Source organism: Pelmatolapia mariae, linkage group LG6 (genome assembly GCF_036321145.2).
Source record: "Pelmatolapia mariae isolate MD_Pm_ZW linkage group LG6, Pm_UMD_F_2, whole genome shotgun sequence".
NCBI classification, from domain to species: Eukaryota; Metazoa; Chordata; class Actinopteri; order Cichliformes; family Cichlidae; genus Pelmatolapia; species Pelmatolapia mariae.
In genome coordinates this window covers 27,137,759-27,156,681 of record NC_086232.1, presented here as the reverse complement: position 1 = coordinate 27,156,681, position 18,923 = coordinate 27,137,759, and the positions used below count along the sequence as shown (strand labels likewise).

Below are 18,923 nucleotides of genomic sequence, written 5' to 3'. Positions count from 1 at the left end.
ATAAAGACTGAACTAATTATACTTCTGCTTCTTCTCATAATGATAATGATGATGTTAATAAAAGTACTTTGAAAGTTGAAAAATTCAAACAGAAGACCAAAAATAAAATTAAAATGAAGTATACGGATTAATTATTAAACACAAAATTCAAAAGTCATGCAAAACATCTATCCATGTCTATAAATATTACATGTAAATACACATTTTTACAGCAGCACAAACAGAAAAGCTGCCAAACCTGTTGTATGACTTTTTGTTTCCTTTTTGCTAAAAATCTAAGCAGCATAAAGCTATTGAAGTATGTATTACACATTGGGGATTTTAGACTTCGTGAGTTAGTTGGTTATTAGCTTATTGGTGATGCAGTGCTCGGTGCTGTCACCTGTTTCGACCCTTCTTGGCCTTTCCGCCTAGAGTTTGTTTGTCTTACCCAAGTTGAAATCTTTTCTGGATTCCTCCATAAGTCCACTTCACCCCCTATCAGATGAAATATTCTCCAGCACACCTTGGCTCTACTTTTAATGTAGTACCTGCACTTATACTTGGAATCATAGGTATTGCGCAAATTTATGAGCCCTATTAAGAACCCCGTGAAGACAGAAATCCAGTGTAAACATATCTGAGACACGTGGTGACCTCGGCTTATGCTTGTTGCTTTTTTAAAGATTATTCTTCTTTGATTTGTTTGCAGTATTTCTTTCATTGTTTAAGCTTGATATTTCTGTATTCACTATTGACATTTATAATATGACATTTGTTCTCTTAAATGACACCTGTCAGTACTTCTTCAATGATAAAGCTGTGTTTTAAATGAACAATAGAAATAAATAGTTGCAGTGTTGCAGACAAACAACACGTTGGGTGTTATTAATCCCCCGAAGATTAAATCCTGTTCTACCTTGATCTGCGAGTGTGGCATGCTGTCTTTAGCTTCAGGGCTGTACAAACATTTTTCTGCTCATGTGCTTCGGGAGCTCGGCCTCTCTGTGTGGTATTATGCCTCAGATCTCAGCCTCCACTTATCATCTGTGTGTAAAGAGGCTTGCCTTAGAATAACATGCGCGTGTGAACATTTGCATCAGGACACCAGATGGAGATCAGTCGTTTCCAGTATCCCACTCCTTTTGACAATATAGGGTTGGTTCCCCTTATCTCGTCACTTTTTTTTCTAATGATAAATTACTTTATCTTAGCTATAAAAAAGATAGGCACACCTTAGGCATGTTGCATTCACACAGGATATAAGATACAGTAGAACTGACTCAGAATAGGCTGGTGCGCCGATATTTGTCATTTTATATGATGCATTTTAATTAAAATTGTGCGCCGCTACAGTTTCTTAGCATTGTGCAGCTTTTTCCATTCGAGATCTAGAAATGTTTTTAGTTTTAGATACCAGCGTCTCTGCGTCTTCCTTTAACATTTAGCAGTGTGCAAAACAGAGTATGTGTTTGGCTCCCCCTCATTAGTTGATGTTATCTGAACTATACAGAAATGACAATGGCAGAACAGAAACGGCTGCAAACATAGGGAAGCATTAGTCAGACGAGAAGAAAAATAATTTCCTGCTGCTTACACACTTGACAACAAAACAATAGTATGCCCACTCCTAATTGTATTAAAATACTTCAGATGTTTTAATCTGCATCCACTGGAAATTGTATCCATGTCAGCTTAATGAGCATGACTGAGGGTTGGTTTTGATCTGAAATGTTCAGCAGAATCTCAAATTCAGCAGAGCATTAAATATTATTATATTATATTAAATATTATTTGCTATGTTAATCTTAGATCCTAGCTTTTTATCTGTGAGTACAAAATAAACAAACAAATAAATAAATAATTAAAACTTAAAAATGTTTTTCTTTGATTTGGATAGAATATATATTTTTTCTTCTCTTTTCCCCTACCTTTTCTGCATCTTGATGGCAAAACGATCACTCACAATGCCCTAATGTTCCATCCATTCGCTTCTCCTTTTCAGGGTCGCAGGGGGCACTGGAGCCTGGTCATCGTCAGTTTTAACAGGGTTGGTACATTTGTCTTACTATGACACTGGAAATATATCTGTTGCGTATATCTAAAGTCACAATTATTTTAAATCCATTCATTTATATATAAAGAAAAGGTTTGAATGATCTTCAGTACTCTGGATCATATCTGTCTTAATGTGACTTAAAATCAGGAGCAAATTTAAGACATTTCAGCAAAACACCACTCAAATTAAACCACTTAATCATTGTGATTAATATTAATGTAAAATTAATATTAATTAATTTTCTTAACTGCTATTTTACATGATGCTCCCATTATATCTCCAGATACAGTAGGGTGGTATTTTGTACTATGCAAGATACTAATAAAACTCACCTGAACATGGTAAATATACAGCACAGCAATGTGCATTCTTACTGATGAAACTCACTGTTTGACTATAATTCACCATATTTAGGCATTAGCTAAGCATAAGAGTTAATTTTTTACTTATAATGACTCGAGATTTGTATCCTTATCTCTCCACAGGTGCTAGAAACATTAGTGAGCTTGGATGTTTGAGATAAAGTGTAATACAAAATCATGATTTTATGGGAAACACCAAATCTTTGACTGTCAGCACTATGCGAAAGCAAACGGATGCTGCTGGGATCAGGGCGGTTGAACTCAGCATAGTGGCTCGGGGTGAAACTAATATCAGTGAAAATAAAGGCTGTGAGTGCTAGCTTTGGTCCGGATGTCGACTGTCCAGCAGAGATGTACCTGACTTTACACTTTTCTCCTCATCCAATGGAGCCTCCTCATTTTACAGTGTGTTAAAACAAACAGCTTTCCATTTTACAGCACACGTATCAGCCGAGAGATAGCCAACCCGTTTGGCCTCTACGTCGTCAAACAAAAGCAAAACAGGTTGGTGCTGTTACCTTGCCATCGGGACATTTGGTACTGTGTTTGGTAACCTGACAGGGGAATATCTGTCCTCCATCTGTCACCCATCTCCTCCCACTGCCGGTTTTCGTAAACACTCCCCTTTGCTTACGAATCAGTGGTGTGAGATTGAGCTCCACCCTTTTTTTGCCACTAGGCCAATCGGAAGACAACAAACATATGTAAATGGTGAGGCGATTAGAAGATGCAGATGACAGCCAGCATAGCAGGGAACAGGTGTCACTAGTCACCTGAGCCCTAAGGGTATCTATTGTCTCGTGGGTATACAGACAATGGTTCTCAAGCAAACTATCCGAGTGTCAACAGTGATGCTGGTGGCGATGGAAAAATAAGGTTTAGTTTTCTGGATATGCTGTTTTACCGTACATGCAATCAGGCCAAATCGTTTGACTCAAATATGCAACCACAAGCTGACAGAAAAGCAATTGTGCAAATATAGAGATGACATTTGGCCTCGAGCAGATGTGAGACTGTTGGGCGTGGAAATTTTCGAGTGGAATGTGGATCCCAGTTCTTGATAGACAACATACCACAGCTTTCCAGTGAGTCAACGTGACGATGATGCAGCATGTACCATCGTACGAGCAGGGCCCAAAAGTGACGTCAAATCACGCTTTAGCTCTCTTTATGATATGCCAAGTCATAAACACAGTCCTAAAATAAGTCCAATATTTATTTATGTTATTTATGTTTTGATGGCTTACTTTGTGTCCTTGCAAGGAGACATCCCTCTAATATGCAAACAGATAGATAGTACAGTAGGTAACCATTACACGAGTAATACTTGTGCCGCATGCACAGTCCATAAAATTAAACCTTTATGACTTAGTTTTGTCTTTACTTCTCTGTTAAAGTTAGCTGAGTATTATGAGGAAAACTCACTTAACTTCCTTCTGTCCTATCATGATGTTACCTTTTAGCTTTTATAGAAAGACTTTTTTTATTGTTTATTGCGCAGAACACAGAAGTATACCACATATGGGTTAGCATGACTGTTACTCTCTTTCACTCAGCATACCTTAGAGTAGTGCTTTCAGAACAGTATGATACAGTTTTCCAAAGATTTGTTTATTTTTATTGTTATTTGTTTGTTTGTTTGTTTTATTACTCTCATAAACTTTGCCTTAGTATTACGTTTTAATATGTATTTGCCAATTATACTTACCAGCCACTTTTTTCAACTGCTGTTGTCATAATGGCATCAATTCAATCCATTTAGACATGTAGACATGGTCAAGACGACCTGCTGAAGTTTAGTCTAAACAACAGAATGAAGAAGAAAAGTGATTTAAGTGACTTTGACCGTGGGTTGTTGGTGCCAGATAGACTGGTCTGAGTTTTTAAAAAACTGCTGATCTACGGGGATTCTCCCACATAACCTGGTATTAATAAGGTGAAAATAAGGAAGCGAATGAGTGTATATGACCTGCTGTAATTTACAGTCTAGATTAGATAACAGGCCCTATTTACTAACTTCAACACTTTGCAACAAAATACAAAACTGTTTATCTCAGTTTACCAGCCCCCACAACTTTCGCTAAACGTCTTTTTCAGATGTCGGCCCAGTACAGCACAGAAATAAGACCGCTCCAGAAAGTCTTCTGTAGCCTGTGTGACAAGTAATATGTGCTTATACTGCAAGTTAAATGTAGCTGTGAGTTACCCATACTAAGTGCTGCGTTTGTATTTTTTTGTTTTCTGATCTCCTCAACTCCATCCGTTGATCCATCCACACAGAAAGGCCCGGCCAGGTGGTGGAATCAAACTCGGGATCTTTTTGCTGTGAGGCAACAGTGCTGATCACTGCACCTCTTGTTTTAAAAACTTAGAGTAACAATGATGTGAAACTTGAGTTTTAACTCACACCCTATGGTGCAACCTAGACACATCATTAGTGGTGTAACCTCTGGTTTTTCAGGTCTTTCAATATGATCCGCCCTTGTCTAGACAACTCAGTCAGGGGTAACCTGTCCCAACTTGTGTAAAGGTAGCTCGTGGGTTCACCCTTTTGGTCCACAACAATCTTGGTGCCTTTTCAGCTGCGTCAGTGATGTGCCTGATGGCTATCTTGCTGTGCAGTTCCCTGATCCCCAGTAGCTTGATAGACCTGTAGAGTGGCTCTCTGGCAAACTGTTGGCTGCTGACCTCATTGGGGGAGGAATGTAAGCTTCTCTCTTCCTCTCAAATGCCACTGACATCCCATCTTCCCAGCGAGCAGTCAACTCCAGGACGACTACCTGCCTCGATGGCTCTGTCATTAGAAGAATGTTAGGCCTGATGGCAGTCACACCTATCACCTGGTTCATTGTCTGCTCCCCTCCACACCCTGTTGCATCTCAGCCATTCTGCTCAGGTGGGTTCCCTCAACACCTGCTTGGATCACTTCCTGGACCACCCAGCTTCTGTCTTTCCCTGGACCTTGTGACATTGATGTTCTTGAGTATTGACAAGTCCTGCCTATCCTGTCACTACCAGCAAACTGTGCCACAGCCACTCATTTATCTGATCAACAAACTCCTTACGATAAATTTGCAACACAACAATACCAACAACACTCTGGAAATTAAACCAACTGAACACAAAAATAAAAACTAAATAAGATAAAAACAAATGAAAAATAAGTCTCACACCACAGGAACAAATAGTGTCATAAACTGATGGTGTTTTCCTAAATATTTCCAGTTTTCTTTACTTTTGCGTCATCATTTTTTGTGTGCAGTTGAATATCCTAAAATACTTCAAGAGTCCGATTAGTATTTTTAATATTTGTCAAATTTAAAATAATCTTTTATTTCTTTTTGTCATTTTCAATTTTCATCTCTTCCCCGACTATAGAATTAGATGGAGAAAGAGGCGCAGGCTTCAACAGGTTGTTACTTAAGAAGTCTTCATGGTCTTGTCACTGGTTAATATACTTGCAGTGTGTCTTAATTTTTCCATGAAGTGGGCTGTATCAGTTGGATAAATTATTCTAATTGCTATTAAGGATACAGCACCTCTTCCTTAGTGACCAGCACTACTGTTCTCTGCACTACACCCTTTTAATACACAGAGGAGAACCAGAGTTGTGTAGGAGGGTTATTAGATTTATGAGGGGATGTGTTTTGGTTGTTCTCGTTTATTAGTGTGTCGGGCCATCTTGGACTCTTCAAACAGTGCTGCACTTTCTTTCCTTTTCTTTAATGACTGAATTATGCATGTGCCTGCTTGACCACAGGGCATTAAGGATAATGCGTATGGCCATTTATCTTTAATGGACACCCATATGCATATGGGTAAATAGGGAGAGATTCCACTCAGAAATTTTCAGTACAGAGATAAAAAAAAGAAGAAGTTTATTTTCAAACCTAAATCAATTTTTGTCCATTAAGATGACATGACAAGAATATGAACCACCAACTCAAGTCCCATTAGTAAACTCTTTGCAGAATTAGGACAGCCATTAAGTTCCCAGTGAAAAATAAGCATTAGAGTACGCGCATGCATTATTCTCTGCTACGCTGTAACCGAATCAAAAAGCTGCCCCTGTCTGTCGTAATGAATAGAGGGGATTGGCTTTACTTTATTTAAGTGTTTTAAACCCCATGTCTCTCTGTAAAAAAAAAAAAAAACAACAACAGGTGAAACGAGCCGCTTATTTAAATGAGATAAAAATGATTTGTTTATGTTTGCTTAAGGACACAAAGTTCCCCATTGTTCTCTGGAAAAATACAAAGAATAGAATTACTGGATGAGAGTTTAATGGTTATTAGCTGCAGCACTATATACACTGTGTGTGCTTATTTTATTGTGTTTGGAAAGTAATGGCAGCATTTCTAGGCAACAAAAGAAAAACCAGGGTCAACAGACATCCATTGTATGTTGTGTTAAATAATTAGCCCTGGCAGTGAAGGGCAAACATTCAGCCAGGTGATCAGCTTAACATTTAAACGCTTTAAACGTCCACTTGAAAAAAGAATCGGGCTCGAGGATAAAAGATTTTTTTTTCGACTATTATAAGTCTCCCTATGTTCATCGTCAGGGGTTTTTCTTCAAATTACAACCTTATAAAAATGGTATTAGTGAATGCATCCATTGTGGATCCTCTTCCATTAATGCACCACACTTAGAAACCTTAAAAAATAGCTCAGGTTGTTCTTGGTCCAAGTACAAGTGTCCCCAGGGTTGAAGGTGCTTGTGTTATGAGGTATGTTGTGTATGATATAATTTTAATCATCACACTAGGGCTGTGTAGTACTTTCAAACCTACTGTCAGCTGCTTCTTATTCACAGATGGATACTGTTTCTGATGCAACCCCCTGAGGGATTTGTGTCTCCTCCTGAGATTGAAACACAATGGAAATTTCTGGCACAACTTCACCTACTGGTAAGTGTGTGGAGAAGAGCAATAATCAGAAGAGGTTGAAGCTACAGCAACAACTTTATTACTTGACCAATGCAGAGGGTCATCATCCCAGAATTGAACCAGGGATATTTCCCTTGTCAAGAAATGTGTAAACCATTACACTACAGAGGCTCTCAATGTAATGGTTACATTATTTTTTTCACCTGTGAGAAGTTTATGGAGTTTATTGCACTGCATTTCCTGAGACTAGAGTACTTCAGCACCACATTCATACATGCTATCTGCTATCTCTTTTTTAAAAATGAGCCAAGGGAGACATTAGAAATATTTCCTTTTTTGTTTTTTATTAAAAAAAATACCAACACAACCAAAAAGGGGAAAAAAGATATGTGCATTTAACAAAGAGACTCATGCATACATTCTGAGTTGAATGAGAACATTATGCTTTGTGTACAGTCGTGCTGTATGTGCCTCAATCCCACAATCAAAACAAAACATCACAGTAAAAGAAAAAGAAAAATAAGTTATCTGATTCACGGCTGTATTGAAAAAGCAAAGGAGTGAGGAATAATAACAGTTTCTTCAGTGCTGCTGTGTAAACCATAAAATGCTAATAAGAGTTCTCAGGTGTGGTGACTTGTCCAGGAAACTGAGCAGCGTACGCAAAGGTTTGACTGACATAACTTAAATAACAGCTGCACGATGTAGAGGTTAGCCCACCTCACTTAACATGTAGTAAGTACCACATTCACAGCCAGCAGACAACAATCAAAAACCGTAGCTCTCATATTTCCATAAATAAATAAAATAATCTATTACCTATTTACAGTGTTTCTCGATTAAAATTTACAAACGTAAAAAGACGACACAGACAGATATATTTACAGAAAATATATACAGAAACAGTTCATAGAGCTGTGTAAGAAATCATCTACAATCACTTTTACCTTAATTATCTTCATAAAAAGAAAAAAAAAGAAGAAAAAAGGATTTTCAAGCATTTTCTTCATTTTGGTTAACTTCAGAAAACGTAGCAGCTTTGGTGATTTACAGTGTAAACCATATGTAATCCACCACACTCATATCTTATGGATTCGAACAGAAAACATTAGAGATGACAGCAATATAAATGACTGACTGTCAAACTCTGTATGCAGGATAACAGAAGGCCATAATATGATGCTGTGAAGACTCAGTGGAGTGGGATTACTAAGGCATTTACTGTATGTGCATCCATAAACTTCACTAACCTAAAAGAGTGTGACTGGAAGGCATACAGGAGTGTTAAGACAACATGGTTTAGGCTTTTCAAGTGAAGCTTGTAAATCGGCACCCAAAGGTGTTGTAACAATCTGTATCTTAGCAAGAATGCCTAAAAAATATAGATAGCATCAAAAGAATCATGGCTCCAGGACTAAGAACATCATCTACTGAAACTATCCAATAGTCCTTCATTTAGTAATAATTTAGTGGTCGGACTTCTTTATGCCCTATTTTCCTAAGTTTCAAAGATTGTTCCCTTTTCTTTCAACCCTTTTGCAGGCTTGGACGGCACAGTGCTGAGGTCAGAGACATAAGCCACACAATGAGGTCAGCGGAGGAAGGGAATGATGTTGTTAAGCAGCGATTCTTGTTTCCAGCACTTCAAATAAAACTAGTTTTTTCTTCATTGGCAGGTCAAGCCATATCCGTGTCATCCATGCTCAGCATTTGCCGCTGGAAAAAAAGGAGTAACATTGTATGAGCAAAGCTTTCAAACTGATTAATTAATCTTTATTTATTTAGAAACAATATTTCTAAAATGGTTTTAGGTTAAGATACCTCAGGATACACGTAGCCGTCAGAGCCATTCCTGCAGATGTGTAACTCATCCTCTGTGGTTTTCTGGTACACGGGGTTGTCAAAGTGGATGGTGTTGGTGTTCTTCCTATGCCAGTGTCTCCAGAGGTACATTGCTCCAAATACCAGCAGGGCCATAATCACTGCAGAAGAAGAGAAGAGTTAAATGCCATACAATGAAAAAGAGAGCAGATTAAGTATCCTTGAGTAAGTGAGCAGGTTTAAGATATCATGTTTTGTTTGACAGAGAGCTGTGAAGAGCTAAAATGTAGGACTTACTCAGTGGCAACACAACGTAGAGAGCAACAGGGTGGGAGGGTGGGGCTTCTTCAGGCTGCACGGCTGCTTGTTTGTCACCTGAAAAAGCAGAAAATAAATGTTTTCTTCATACAGTCTCTTAAAAAACAATACCACTCTTATTTGACATGAGCCAGAAGACAGTTAGCCTAGCGTCACACCCAGTGGAGAGAGTCTAGGAAGTTAGCCATAAAATTACCCATAAAGATATAACTCAACATCATATATCACCCAATAAATAAATATCATTCAATAAAACTACTACTGGTCATTTCAACCAGGCAGTAAGTAAGTAGTTAGCTTTCTGGAATAAATGTGTTAAGATACTTTACTAAATGTTAAGATAATGTTGTAACAGTGCCAGTATACAGTTAATGTCAAAATAATAAATTCTATTTGGGCAAAAGGTAGAAAAATACATACATACAATATGATACCAAAAGCAGCATCAGTGTTTTTGGCCACAATTAAAAAAAATCATAAATGGGATGAGAACAATAATCTGAGTGTTTAAAAATTTAAAGAAAGTTTCTCTACCTTGAGCAGTGACGGCAGGCTTCTCTGTTTTCTGATTAGGTTGCACAGCAGAGGTAGTTGTGGGTTTCTTGGTGGTTGTAGTTGTGGTGGTCGGGTCTGGCTGTCTGGGTGTAGCAGGATTTGTGGGACCTTGTGGTGGGAGCGGAGCAGCAGTTTTATCTTTAACGGGAGGTGCAGCTGGCTGAATTTCAGGATTTGATGTTAGATTCCGTCTTTTTTAGTAACAAGAGGAGAGGACGTTTACCTGCCACGCATTTCTTCATGTCCGGTCCCAGGACCATGCCATCAGGACAGGAACAGGTGTATCTGGGAGACTGTGGGTCGTTCTGAGGGGCAGGTAGGCACAGGAACTCACAACCTCCATTCGTGCACCAGTTTGAACCTAAAATAAAACAGCGAAGGCATTAGAAAAAATGATTCTAATTTCACAGATTGTTTTTTTAATATCTCTAATGTACAAATGTTTCCTTACTGGCTGGCTGCTTGAGGTTGTGGTGCAGTACGATGTCTTCTGGCTGGCCCAGGTCCTTTACCAGCTCAGTGATGTCGCTTCCTGTCAAGCGGTTGGCACTAAACACAGCAGCGTTGCTCAGGTCTGTCCAAAATACTTTCTCCTGTTTTTAGAAAGAAATACAACTTGAGTTAAACCGATTAACAATTAGTACAGCGCTCAACAATTGAAGCTCTGGCTTTATATGTTAATGTTAAACTTGGACTGACTGGTTTTAACAATTTAAGAAAACAACTAGTGTTGCTAATAAATCAGGCAGATTTGTGGTTCCTGTCCTGCAGTCATTACCAATTCTTAGTGGCAGTTTAATCAAATAACAACAATCCCTTTGACCTGAGTCAAAGTTAATCTGGGAATAAACTGCCTTCATCACTAACCTCAAAGACGGTCAGGGAGAGTGGGTGGGAGAGTTTTTCCTCATTAATAATGAGACTGTGTCGGGACGCTCCATTCACATCGATGCTGGAGAGAGAGTGCAGCTTGGAGTCCACCCAGTATAGACGCTGGCTGACCATGTCTGGTAGGAAAATGAAACACACAAATAATAGTTTTGACTACGATATTTTCATTACACAGTAAATAAAAATCACTGCTAAAAATGCATTCAGGAAGCTGTGCTTACCCAGGGTGATGCCATTCGGCCACACAATGTTGTCTTTTACTAAAGTAGTGCGATCTGCACCGTTCAGCCCACTCTTCTCAATCTTAGCTTCTTCACCCCAGTCTGTCCAGTACATCAAACTAAAGCAAAAGAAATCATGAGGCTAAAGACAAAACGCACCAGTCAATGTCAAACTGACACTAATCTAAGGAAACGTACTCGCTGTGATGTCTGTTTAAACACTTACTTGTTTACTGGATCGACTGTGATGGCTCGTGGCTTGTCCAGGTCTGTTGCGATGAGGGTCTTCTTCTTACTGCCATCCGTTGTTGCTACAGAAATAGTCTTCAAAACACTGTCAGTCCAGTAGATGTTGCCATGGATCCAGTCCACCGCAATGCCCTCTGGGGCCTCTATCCCACTGTCAACCACCACACTGTGGTGAGAGGAATTGCCAGCCACATCTATCATAGAGCTGTTTGGAGGAAGGCAAGAGTGGAGAGATTAATTTTATCTGCATCATGGGTCTTGAATGAGAGCCACTCCATACTATGCAAAATGATGTAAGAAATCCATAAAGAAATGTAACATAGAAGGGACACAGATAAAGATTCTAACCTGTAGATTTTCTTCAGAGACAGGTCAGACCAGAAGATCATCTTGTTTGGCATATCCATGTCGAGAGCCACTGCGTTCTTCAGCTGTGGGATCACACGCACGTACTCGCTGCGGTCCACTGCCAGCTTCCTCACCTCGTGTTTGATGGTGAAGTACAAGGTGGGCACTGTGCCTGGTGGAGACAGAGGAGGACAGTTTGGTTAAACTTGCTTGTCTTGTCTGAAGGTTGTGGGTTTAAGTGGGCTTTCTTTTTAACATTACCTGATTGAGCCTTGCAAGTTTTGGTTGCAGGGTCAATCATATAGTCCTCTTCACAATCACACTTGTAGCTGCCAGGCAAGTTGATGCAGATCTGAGTGCAAGTGTCCGGCTCAGCACATTCGTCAATGTCTGCAGAATTGAAGAAGTTGGCTCATTTGTTTCTTTCTATTGTGCACATTGTTAAATGACATGTTTACGATTGTCTGGTTCTTAAGAGGCAGAATTTTAAATGTCTCCGTCCTCTCACCTTCGCAGGTTTTGTTGTCCGCCTTCAGCCTGTATCCAGCAGGACAGGAGCAGTTGTATCCAATCTTCAGATCGTTGCAGTGGTGAGAGCAGCCGCCATTTCCGGTCAAACACTCATTGTTGTCTGCAGAGACAAACAGGCAAAAAGCTTTCAAATAATATTCACGACAAACAAATCCTTAGCTGACCGGGAATTTACTCATTCAAACCACAAGCTATGTAGGTCAAGTCTGGTATTCTAGTCATATTTCCCTACAGCCTAGCATGCAGCCATGAATGTGTACAAGATGACTTCACTTACCACACTCTTTCGCTGGTTCATCAGACCCGTCCTTGCAGTCGTTCTGCTTGTTGCACACATTCTCCGTGTCGATGCACTCCCCACTGCGACACTGGAACTTGTTTGGGCCTTCACATACTGTGGAAGAGACCAGGGGAGTATGAATGAGACCGCAATGTAATCATGTGGGACTTTCTTTTCAAGAAAGAAGGTTTCGTTTACAGTTTGTGGGTGAAACTCAATGAAATCTTTTTACCTGTATCACATTCAATCTCATCAGTGAGGTCCCTGCAGTCAGGATGTCCATTACATTGGAGGCTTTTGTTAATGCAGGAGCCGTCCTTACACTGGAACTCATCTGAGCGGCAAGTAGAATGAGCTGAAAGAGAAGGAAGAAGGTAAATGAACGAAAACACAAAAAAGAGAGATGGGGAGAGAGAGTAATGGAATAGGGATTAGAATAAGAAGAAACATAATACCTCCAGAAATTATTTACTGTCAGTCTCCATTAAAAATGTAATGTGCAGGTTGGCTTTAATGGTAACTATAAAAAATTTTTAAAAACTCACTGCAATTAGCCTCGTCCGAACGATCCAGGCAGTCGAACCCTCCGTCACACTTCCAGTTGCCATGGATACAGTCCCCATTCGCACACTGGAACTCGTGAGAGCTGCAGCGAGGCATCTTCTCTGGCTTCCTTCCCTCACAGTTCTGGGGCCACTCATCAGACCCATCGGAGCAGTCGCTGTCTCCATCGCAGCGCCATATCGCAGGTATGCACATTGAGTTGTTGCATTGGAAGGAGCGAGGGTTACAGGTGGGTTTGGGACAGGAAGCCTCATCTGAGCCATCTGAGCAGTCGTTGTCATTGTCGCAAACAAAGCTCTTGGATATGCACTGACCATTGGCACAACGAAACTCACGATCGTCACACTGCTTGGCCGCTGTGGTGAAACAAGAGGGGAGGATAGGAGTTAGAAATTGATCAATTAAAATATCAATAACAACACTTATTACATATTTATTTATACGTATTAACTAGACTTCAGGATTGTAAATACACTATTAGTATTAGATTTTTTTTAAAGATTACTTGTCTTTAAGTCTGTTCTTCAAATCCCTTTTGAGATATTATTATTATACACTGAACAAAATTCATTCTTGCCAAAAACACTTTCAGTTAGTCATGTGTTGTTTGTGGATGCTTTAGCATGAACTTTGAGGTGTAGAAAAACTCGGCTCTGGTAGAAAACTTACTGCAGTTTTTCTCATCAGCGCCGTTAGTACAGTCGGCTTTGCCGTCACATTGCCAGTCTTTTGGTATGCACTGGCTCATGGGATCGCCACAGTTGAACTGCGAATCCCGACAGATTTTGACTCCTGAGGAGAGAAACATGAAGCATGACTCATTTCACGTGACCACAGAGAGACACAGCTTGTTGCTATTATGTCGTAAAGCTTAACAATCATTTACTTGTAGAAGCTGCAGTGACTTTGTTAATGTGTTTCTGATTCACTGTGGTGACAGTTTGATCCAAAACTAATTTTTTTTAAATTTGAATTGTAAGTTAGTGAACTTGCTGTTTTTTTTAAATATTTTCTAAATGTTAAAAAATTATCAGGAAATTGATCAGTCAAGCATAAAAAACTCGTGAATCCTAAGTGTAAAGTGTAGCTCTTATGTGATAACATACCACAGCTAGCGGGCAGCTCATCAGTTCCATCACCACAATCATCACTTCCATCACAAATCCACCTGCGGGTGATGCACCTCCCATTTCCGCACTTAAACTGATTGGCGTTGCATATGTAGGCTGCATCTGTGAAAGACAAAAATCACAACTGGAGTTCAGTGTGACGTGAGGACAAACTGCCGCCATGGTTTACATTCAACATCACCAGATCTTCTTATCAGCACTCATCAATTAGCTCACACCTTGTTGGCCGTGTTAAAACCTGTGATCATTCCCCCTAAAAAATGTTATCACTGTGCAGTTAATGAATGACTGAAAAATACACACGGGGGAAAAAAATTACAACTGAAGGCCACTGAAGTTCAGACAAACAACGGTGTAAAAAAAAAAACCCAAAACATGTTAACATAGGAAATTTGTTAATGTGTTACTCAAAAATAGAGTCGAAAGACAGTAAAGTACGGATAGGTGATGCTGTAAAAAAGGGAGAAAAAAAACAGGTTTTACTTATTTCTTCACTCAGGAAATAACAAATTAAGTTATTGACACTGTGTCTCATGTTAGAACTAATCAAAATGACTTCATTATAAAGTATTTGGACAAAGAATTATTCCCCCCCAAGTCATTCACATGTAAGGCCCAGTTTTTACAAACTTAGTCAAAAGATATAGACAAAAACAGAAAATGTATTTAGTCTTGTTCCTCTCTTCAGCAAAGAGTTGTTTATCTGGGTAAATACCCTGGTTTATGTGGCTTAAACGTGTGCCACATCAGATGTGTACAGATGGACCATGGCAAAGCATCGTTTCATGTAGGAGGCAAACGTTTCACTACTGTGTTTAAAAGTTTAAAGCTTTGCAACCTTAAACTGACCATGGTTTCTTTCAGGCTCAGAGGTCGCGTCGCTCAATGTCACCTCAGTGAAATAGCCACTAAAAAAAAAGGTTGGCATTAACACTGAGGCACGTGTGAAACTAACACAGGCCGGACACTGTCCCAAATATGCGTCATCCTCCATCACCTCCTCAATGCCTGTCCCTCCTGTGACCTGGAGGCTTAGGTTATTGTCAGGCTATCCCTTTAAGACAATAGCATGGGAGGAGTTGAACCATCACACCACCAGTTGCTGATTGGTCCCAGAGTGGCATTCCTCATAACAGCATCACCACAGAGACCCGCAGATGGAGGCGGAGGCTCTAAACAGAAGAAATTCTGTCATCCCAGAAGTGTAAATGAGTGATGACACGTTACAAAAGAAACAGAACAGGTCTGACTGATTACGATAAGTTGGTGCGGATGGTTATAGCACAAAGAGAGGATGCTTTCTCAACACTTGATATGTGGCCAAGGGTTGCCTCCCTGCTCTTCTGAAACTGTGAAAAGTAACACTGAATTGAGAAATGTACTGTATTTCTTGTCTTGCTATTTTACCAACATTTAGTTGAGTCTGAGTTTCCCTTAAAGGGGGGAAAAACACTCTGCCTGTCCACTTCTTACACAAACGTAGGATGAAGCCTGGCAAACAGCCAGCAGAGGTTCCAGGAACAGACTTTCCAAAACATACTACAGAACTAACGCACATACAGCACGTTATTCAGTGCTCAGTTTACATCTACAGCAAACTTTAAAGAACTCTCACTCATTTCCCCTTTATGAAGCACCCATTTAAATTGAATCCAGTGAAAAAAGGAGGAACAAAAGCAGGTCAAAAGCTGCTTCTTCCCGATCTTTAAACTTTCAACCTCGTCCCCAAGGGTGGAAAATCTAAACTTCCCAAGCCTATGTTTTTTTAATTTTCCACTGCTAATGTTTCCCACAACCCTCTTGAGTCTCTCATTAAGACTGCCCAGTAAAATGAGGTTTCCACGAACTCTTTACCGTAAGTCTTTCTCAGAGACAAAAGTAAAGTTTGCACCTGGCTGATGAAGGTGATATAAGTTCTCTCTGTTTGTGTTTTGACATTTTTAGACCTCAATGTTCAGAAATTCCCCAACGGTTTGTGGCCTCGTTTGCCTCTATGTTCATAACATGTCATAAAGCAAATTTGTGAACACTGCAATTTAAATAGAAACTGATCTGTATCACTTTTAGTCAGTTTACAATCTGAAAACTAAGTTCAGGAGTATCACTACTGCATCAAAAACTACCTCTAGTCTATTTTAAAGATAGCCGTAGATGCAACAGACAGAGCCTTAAAACCTAAGACCACAAACTGCCAGTATGTTTACTAGTTTGAACAGGATGTCAGACAGCTCAGGTAGAGCGTACTTTGATTGTTTCTGCAAGAGAAAGTGCACCCTCCAGTTTCTATTTATACCCACAGTATAAACCTTCAAAGCCATCAGACCTCACACATACAACACTACCATACAAGGCTATTCAGGCACTACCTTAAACACATGCCAGGCCGCTATGGTTCAGTTCAAAATGTAGTAAAACTGAAGCTTGTCTGACAGCAGAAACTTGCTTTACACAATCAGTCACAATGCTGAGTGACAACAATCATCCCTTGTGACAACATGAGACTTTGTTCTCTAACAATGCATTGCTGTCTTTCTGTGGTACGTGTCTGCAATATACACACACCGGAGGCCTTCATAAAGAGGTTTTATTTATTCAATCATATACCCAGCAGTTAATAAATAACCAGGATGGATATCCATCACGAGGACCGGCAGCACTCACTCGTGCATTAGGTCTGGATTTATGATGATTAGTCCGGTCATGTAGCTGCACTTTATTGAGTCCAGTGGAGTCATTGCCTGATAAATGAAGACAGTAATGTGCTCGAATGACATTAGATTGAAACATGCTTTGAACAAGTGCAAGACTTGATAATGAGGTGGCCATCTGCAGAAGAGCAAAACTTGCAATGCTTTGTAACCTTCAAATAATTTCACACTCACAGACACGCACAGCTATAGATACACTAGCAAGGATGGAAGCGAAAATCTGAAAAGCTTTTGTTGGAGAGTACAAATTTTAGGGAGGATTAATGAAGCAGGGGGCAAAATGGTGCTCCAGAACATTGCTTCCTCCGAGGGAGTTCACTCATTCAGTGACCATGTTTGAGGACGATAACGGGACAATGTAAGGATCAGCCCAGACTTCACATGGCACAAAAGCCTGAATACTAATGATGTGAGGGAATAATCAATAAATATTGAATCGTTATTAAATGAATGTGTTTCACTCACTTTTTAATGAATGTTAATGTTTCATCGTGTTAAATATTCAATTTAAGCCATTTATGGAATATATCCGTTTAATCCGAATTTCGACACCGCCTTTTTATTATCTGCTTTGTTCAGTTAATTCTCTTTAGTTCATATTTGTATTCAAAGGTTTCTGCGTCTCTTTTGGCTCAGTTTCTCCCATTTTTGCGTCACAGTGGAAAACGTAGGCTACATCCTGTCTTCTGTGAGGCCTGGAAACCTCTGAGTGTTCAAACTGTTCATTAACATATACATTAACTCATTCTTTATACAGTCAGTAAAAGTACTTCGAAGTTATTTCCTCAGATATTTTTCAACAAATGTGCGCAGCTACAGTAAAAATGCAGACTTTCTTGCATCCAATTTCCTGCATCCCGCTGGAAGGAGGAAGCCTCGTCTTTCAGCCGCACCCTCCACCCCTCCCAGCTCCATTCGTTGACAACGGCCTTTTTGGGCCACGCCCACCCGAAACTCAAAGCCGGCCGGCAAGTCGAGCATGGTTGGATGTTCTTTTTCATTTTACAGCGAAACGAACCAATCAAAACGCCGTGCGTACATTCATTCATATATGCCGAAATCGTAAATCACGTTGTGGAATTATCGTCGAAATTATTGACTTGCATATCTTTATGTATATATTTTTTAATCGCAGGTATATGAATCACAGAATTCATAGAACATTTTCAATTATTTTTACACCGAGTCATTCAGCGGAAGACGTCAACATTTAAATCTATAACACCGACAAAAACCAAGCAAAAAGCCCACAAAGCAACCATAATACTGATACATATTTCACATCTATATACCGATACAAAGAATCAGGTTATTACACCTAAAACAAAACAAAACAAAAAAAAAAACAAGAAAGGAAATGCAGTTACCGGGAAATCTATTTCCTTACCTGTTTGAGGCAAACAATGAATAAGCATCAACAGACACCAGCAAGCGGACAGCCCGGCGAGTCCCTTCCAAATCCCAAACATCTCCCGTTTCTTCTTATATTGTCAGCTACAAAATAGAAGTCAGCTGTGCGCACAGATGTGAAAAAAGAAGGAAGAGTTCGCGGTTGTATCTGTGCGTAAAAAGACTCCGGAGGAGACCGAGTCCCAGAGGAGAGTCACCCAGTGCTTGTCCGTGAAAGCCGAGTGTGAGCAAAATATATTAAGGGTCCGTGTCACATCTGACCATTTTCTATGAGGCTGGCACGAGGGCGGTGCCAAACAAGTGGTGTGATGTTTGAATTCGGCCTTGAGCATTGCTTGGGGGTGGAGCCTACTGGTTCCATCACTCCTCCATGAACAAGCATAGCTTCCTCCTGTGTGTGTGTGTGTGTGTGTGTGTGTGTGTGTGTTTTAGAAGGTATAATATGTCTGAAAGGAAGAGGAAACTCTGACTGCACAATGAAGTATGTATCTGTAACACATTGATAGCTCCTTTTACAAAAAAGCCGCAAAAGATACCACATGCAGTCTCACTACAGTCAGACTGACTGTGATGATAACACTTTGGTAAATGAAGACAACAAAAACAGCA

At 39.8% G+C, this 18,923-nt stretch overlaps 1 protein-coding gene across 1 annotated transcript; it reads right to left on the bottom strand.

The window, feature by feature from the left end:
* Positions 1-7,611: 7,611 nt before the first annotated feature.
* Positions 7,612-18,530, bottom strand: ldlrb (low density lipoprotein receptor b). Its single transcript, XM_063476444.1, has 18 exons — positions 18,292-18,530; positions 14,173-14,298; positions 13,736-13,858; positions 13,048-13,422; positions 12,735-12,857; positions 12,500-12,616; positions 12,200-12,322; positions 11,953-12,081; positions 11,692-11,863; positions 11,321-11,548; positions 11,095-11,213; positions 10,850-10,989; positions 10,434-10,575; positions 10,206-10,343; positions 9,962-10,090; positions 9,407-9,484; positions 9,110-9,270; positions 7,612-9,004 (listed from the first exon to the last, which is right to left on the bottom strand). Exons 1-18 carry the CDS (start codon positions 18,371-18,373, stop codon positions 8,966-8,968), a joined length of 2,544 nt encoding a protein of 847 aa, XP_063332514.1. The 5' UTR covers positions 18,374-18,530; the 3' UTR covers positions 7,612-8,965.
* Between the last annotated feature and the right edge of the window lie 393 nt (positions 18,531-18,923).

Bases quoted from the DNA above. Each gene is read 5' to 3' on its own strand.
- ldlrb (XM_063476444.1), bottom strand. From the start codon at position 18,373: ATGTTTGGGATTTGGAAGGGACTCGCCGGGCTGTCCGCTTGCTGGTGT. The intron at 12,858-13,047 runs GTGAGTTTTTAA...CTTCTCTTTCAG, and splicing joins TTCGGACGAGGCTAATTGCA to CTCATTCTACTTGCCGCTCA. The intron at 12,323-12,499 runs GTAAGTGAAGTC...TTGTCTCTGCAG, and splicing joins TGAACCAGCGAAAGAGTGTG to ACAACAATGAGTGTTTGACC.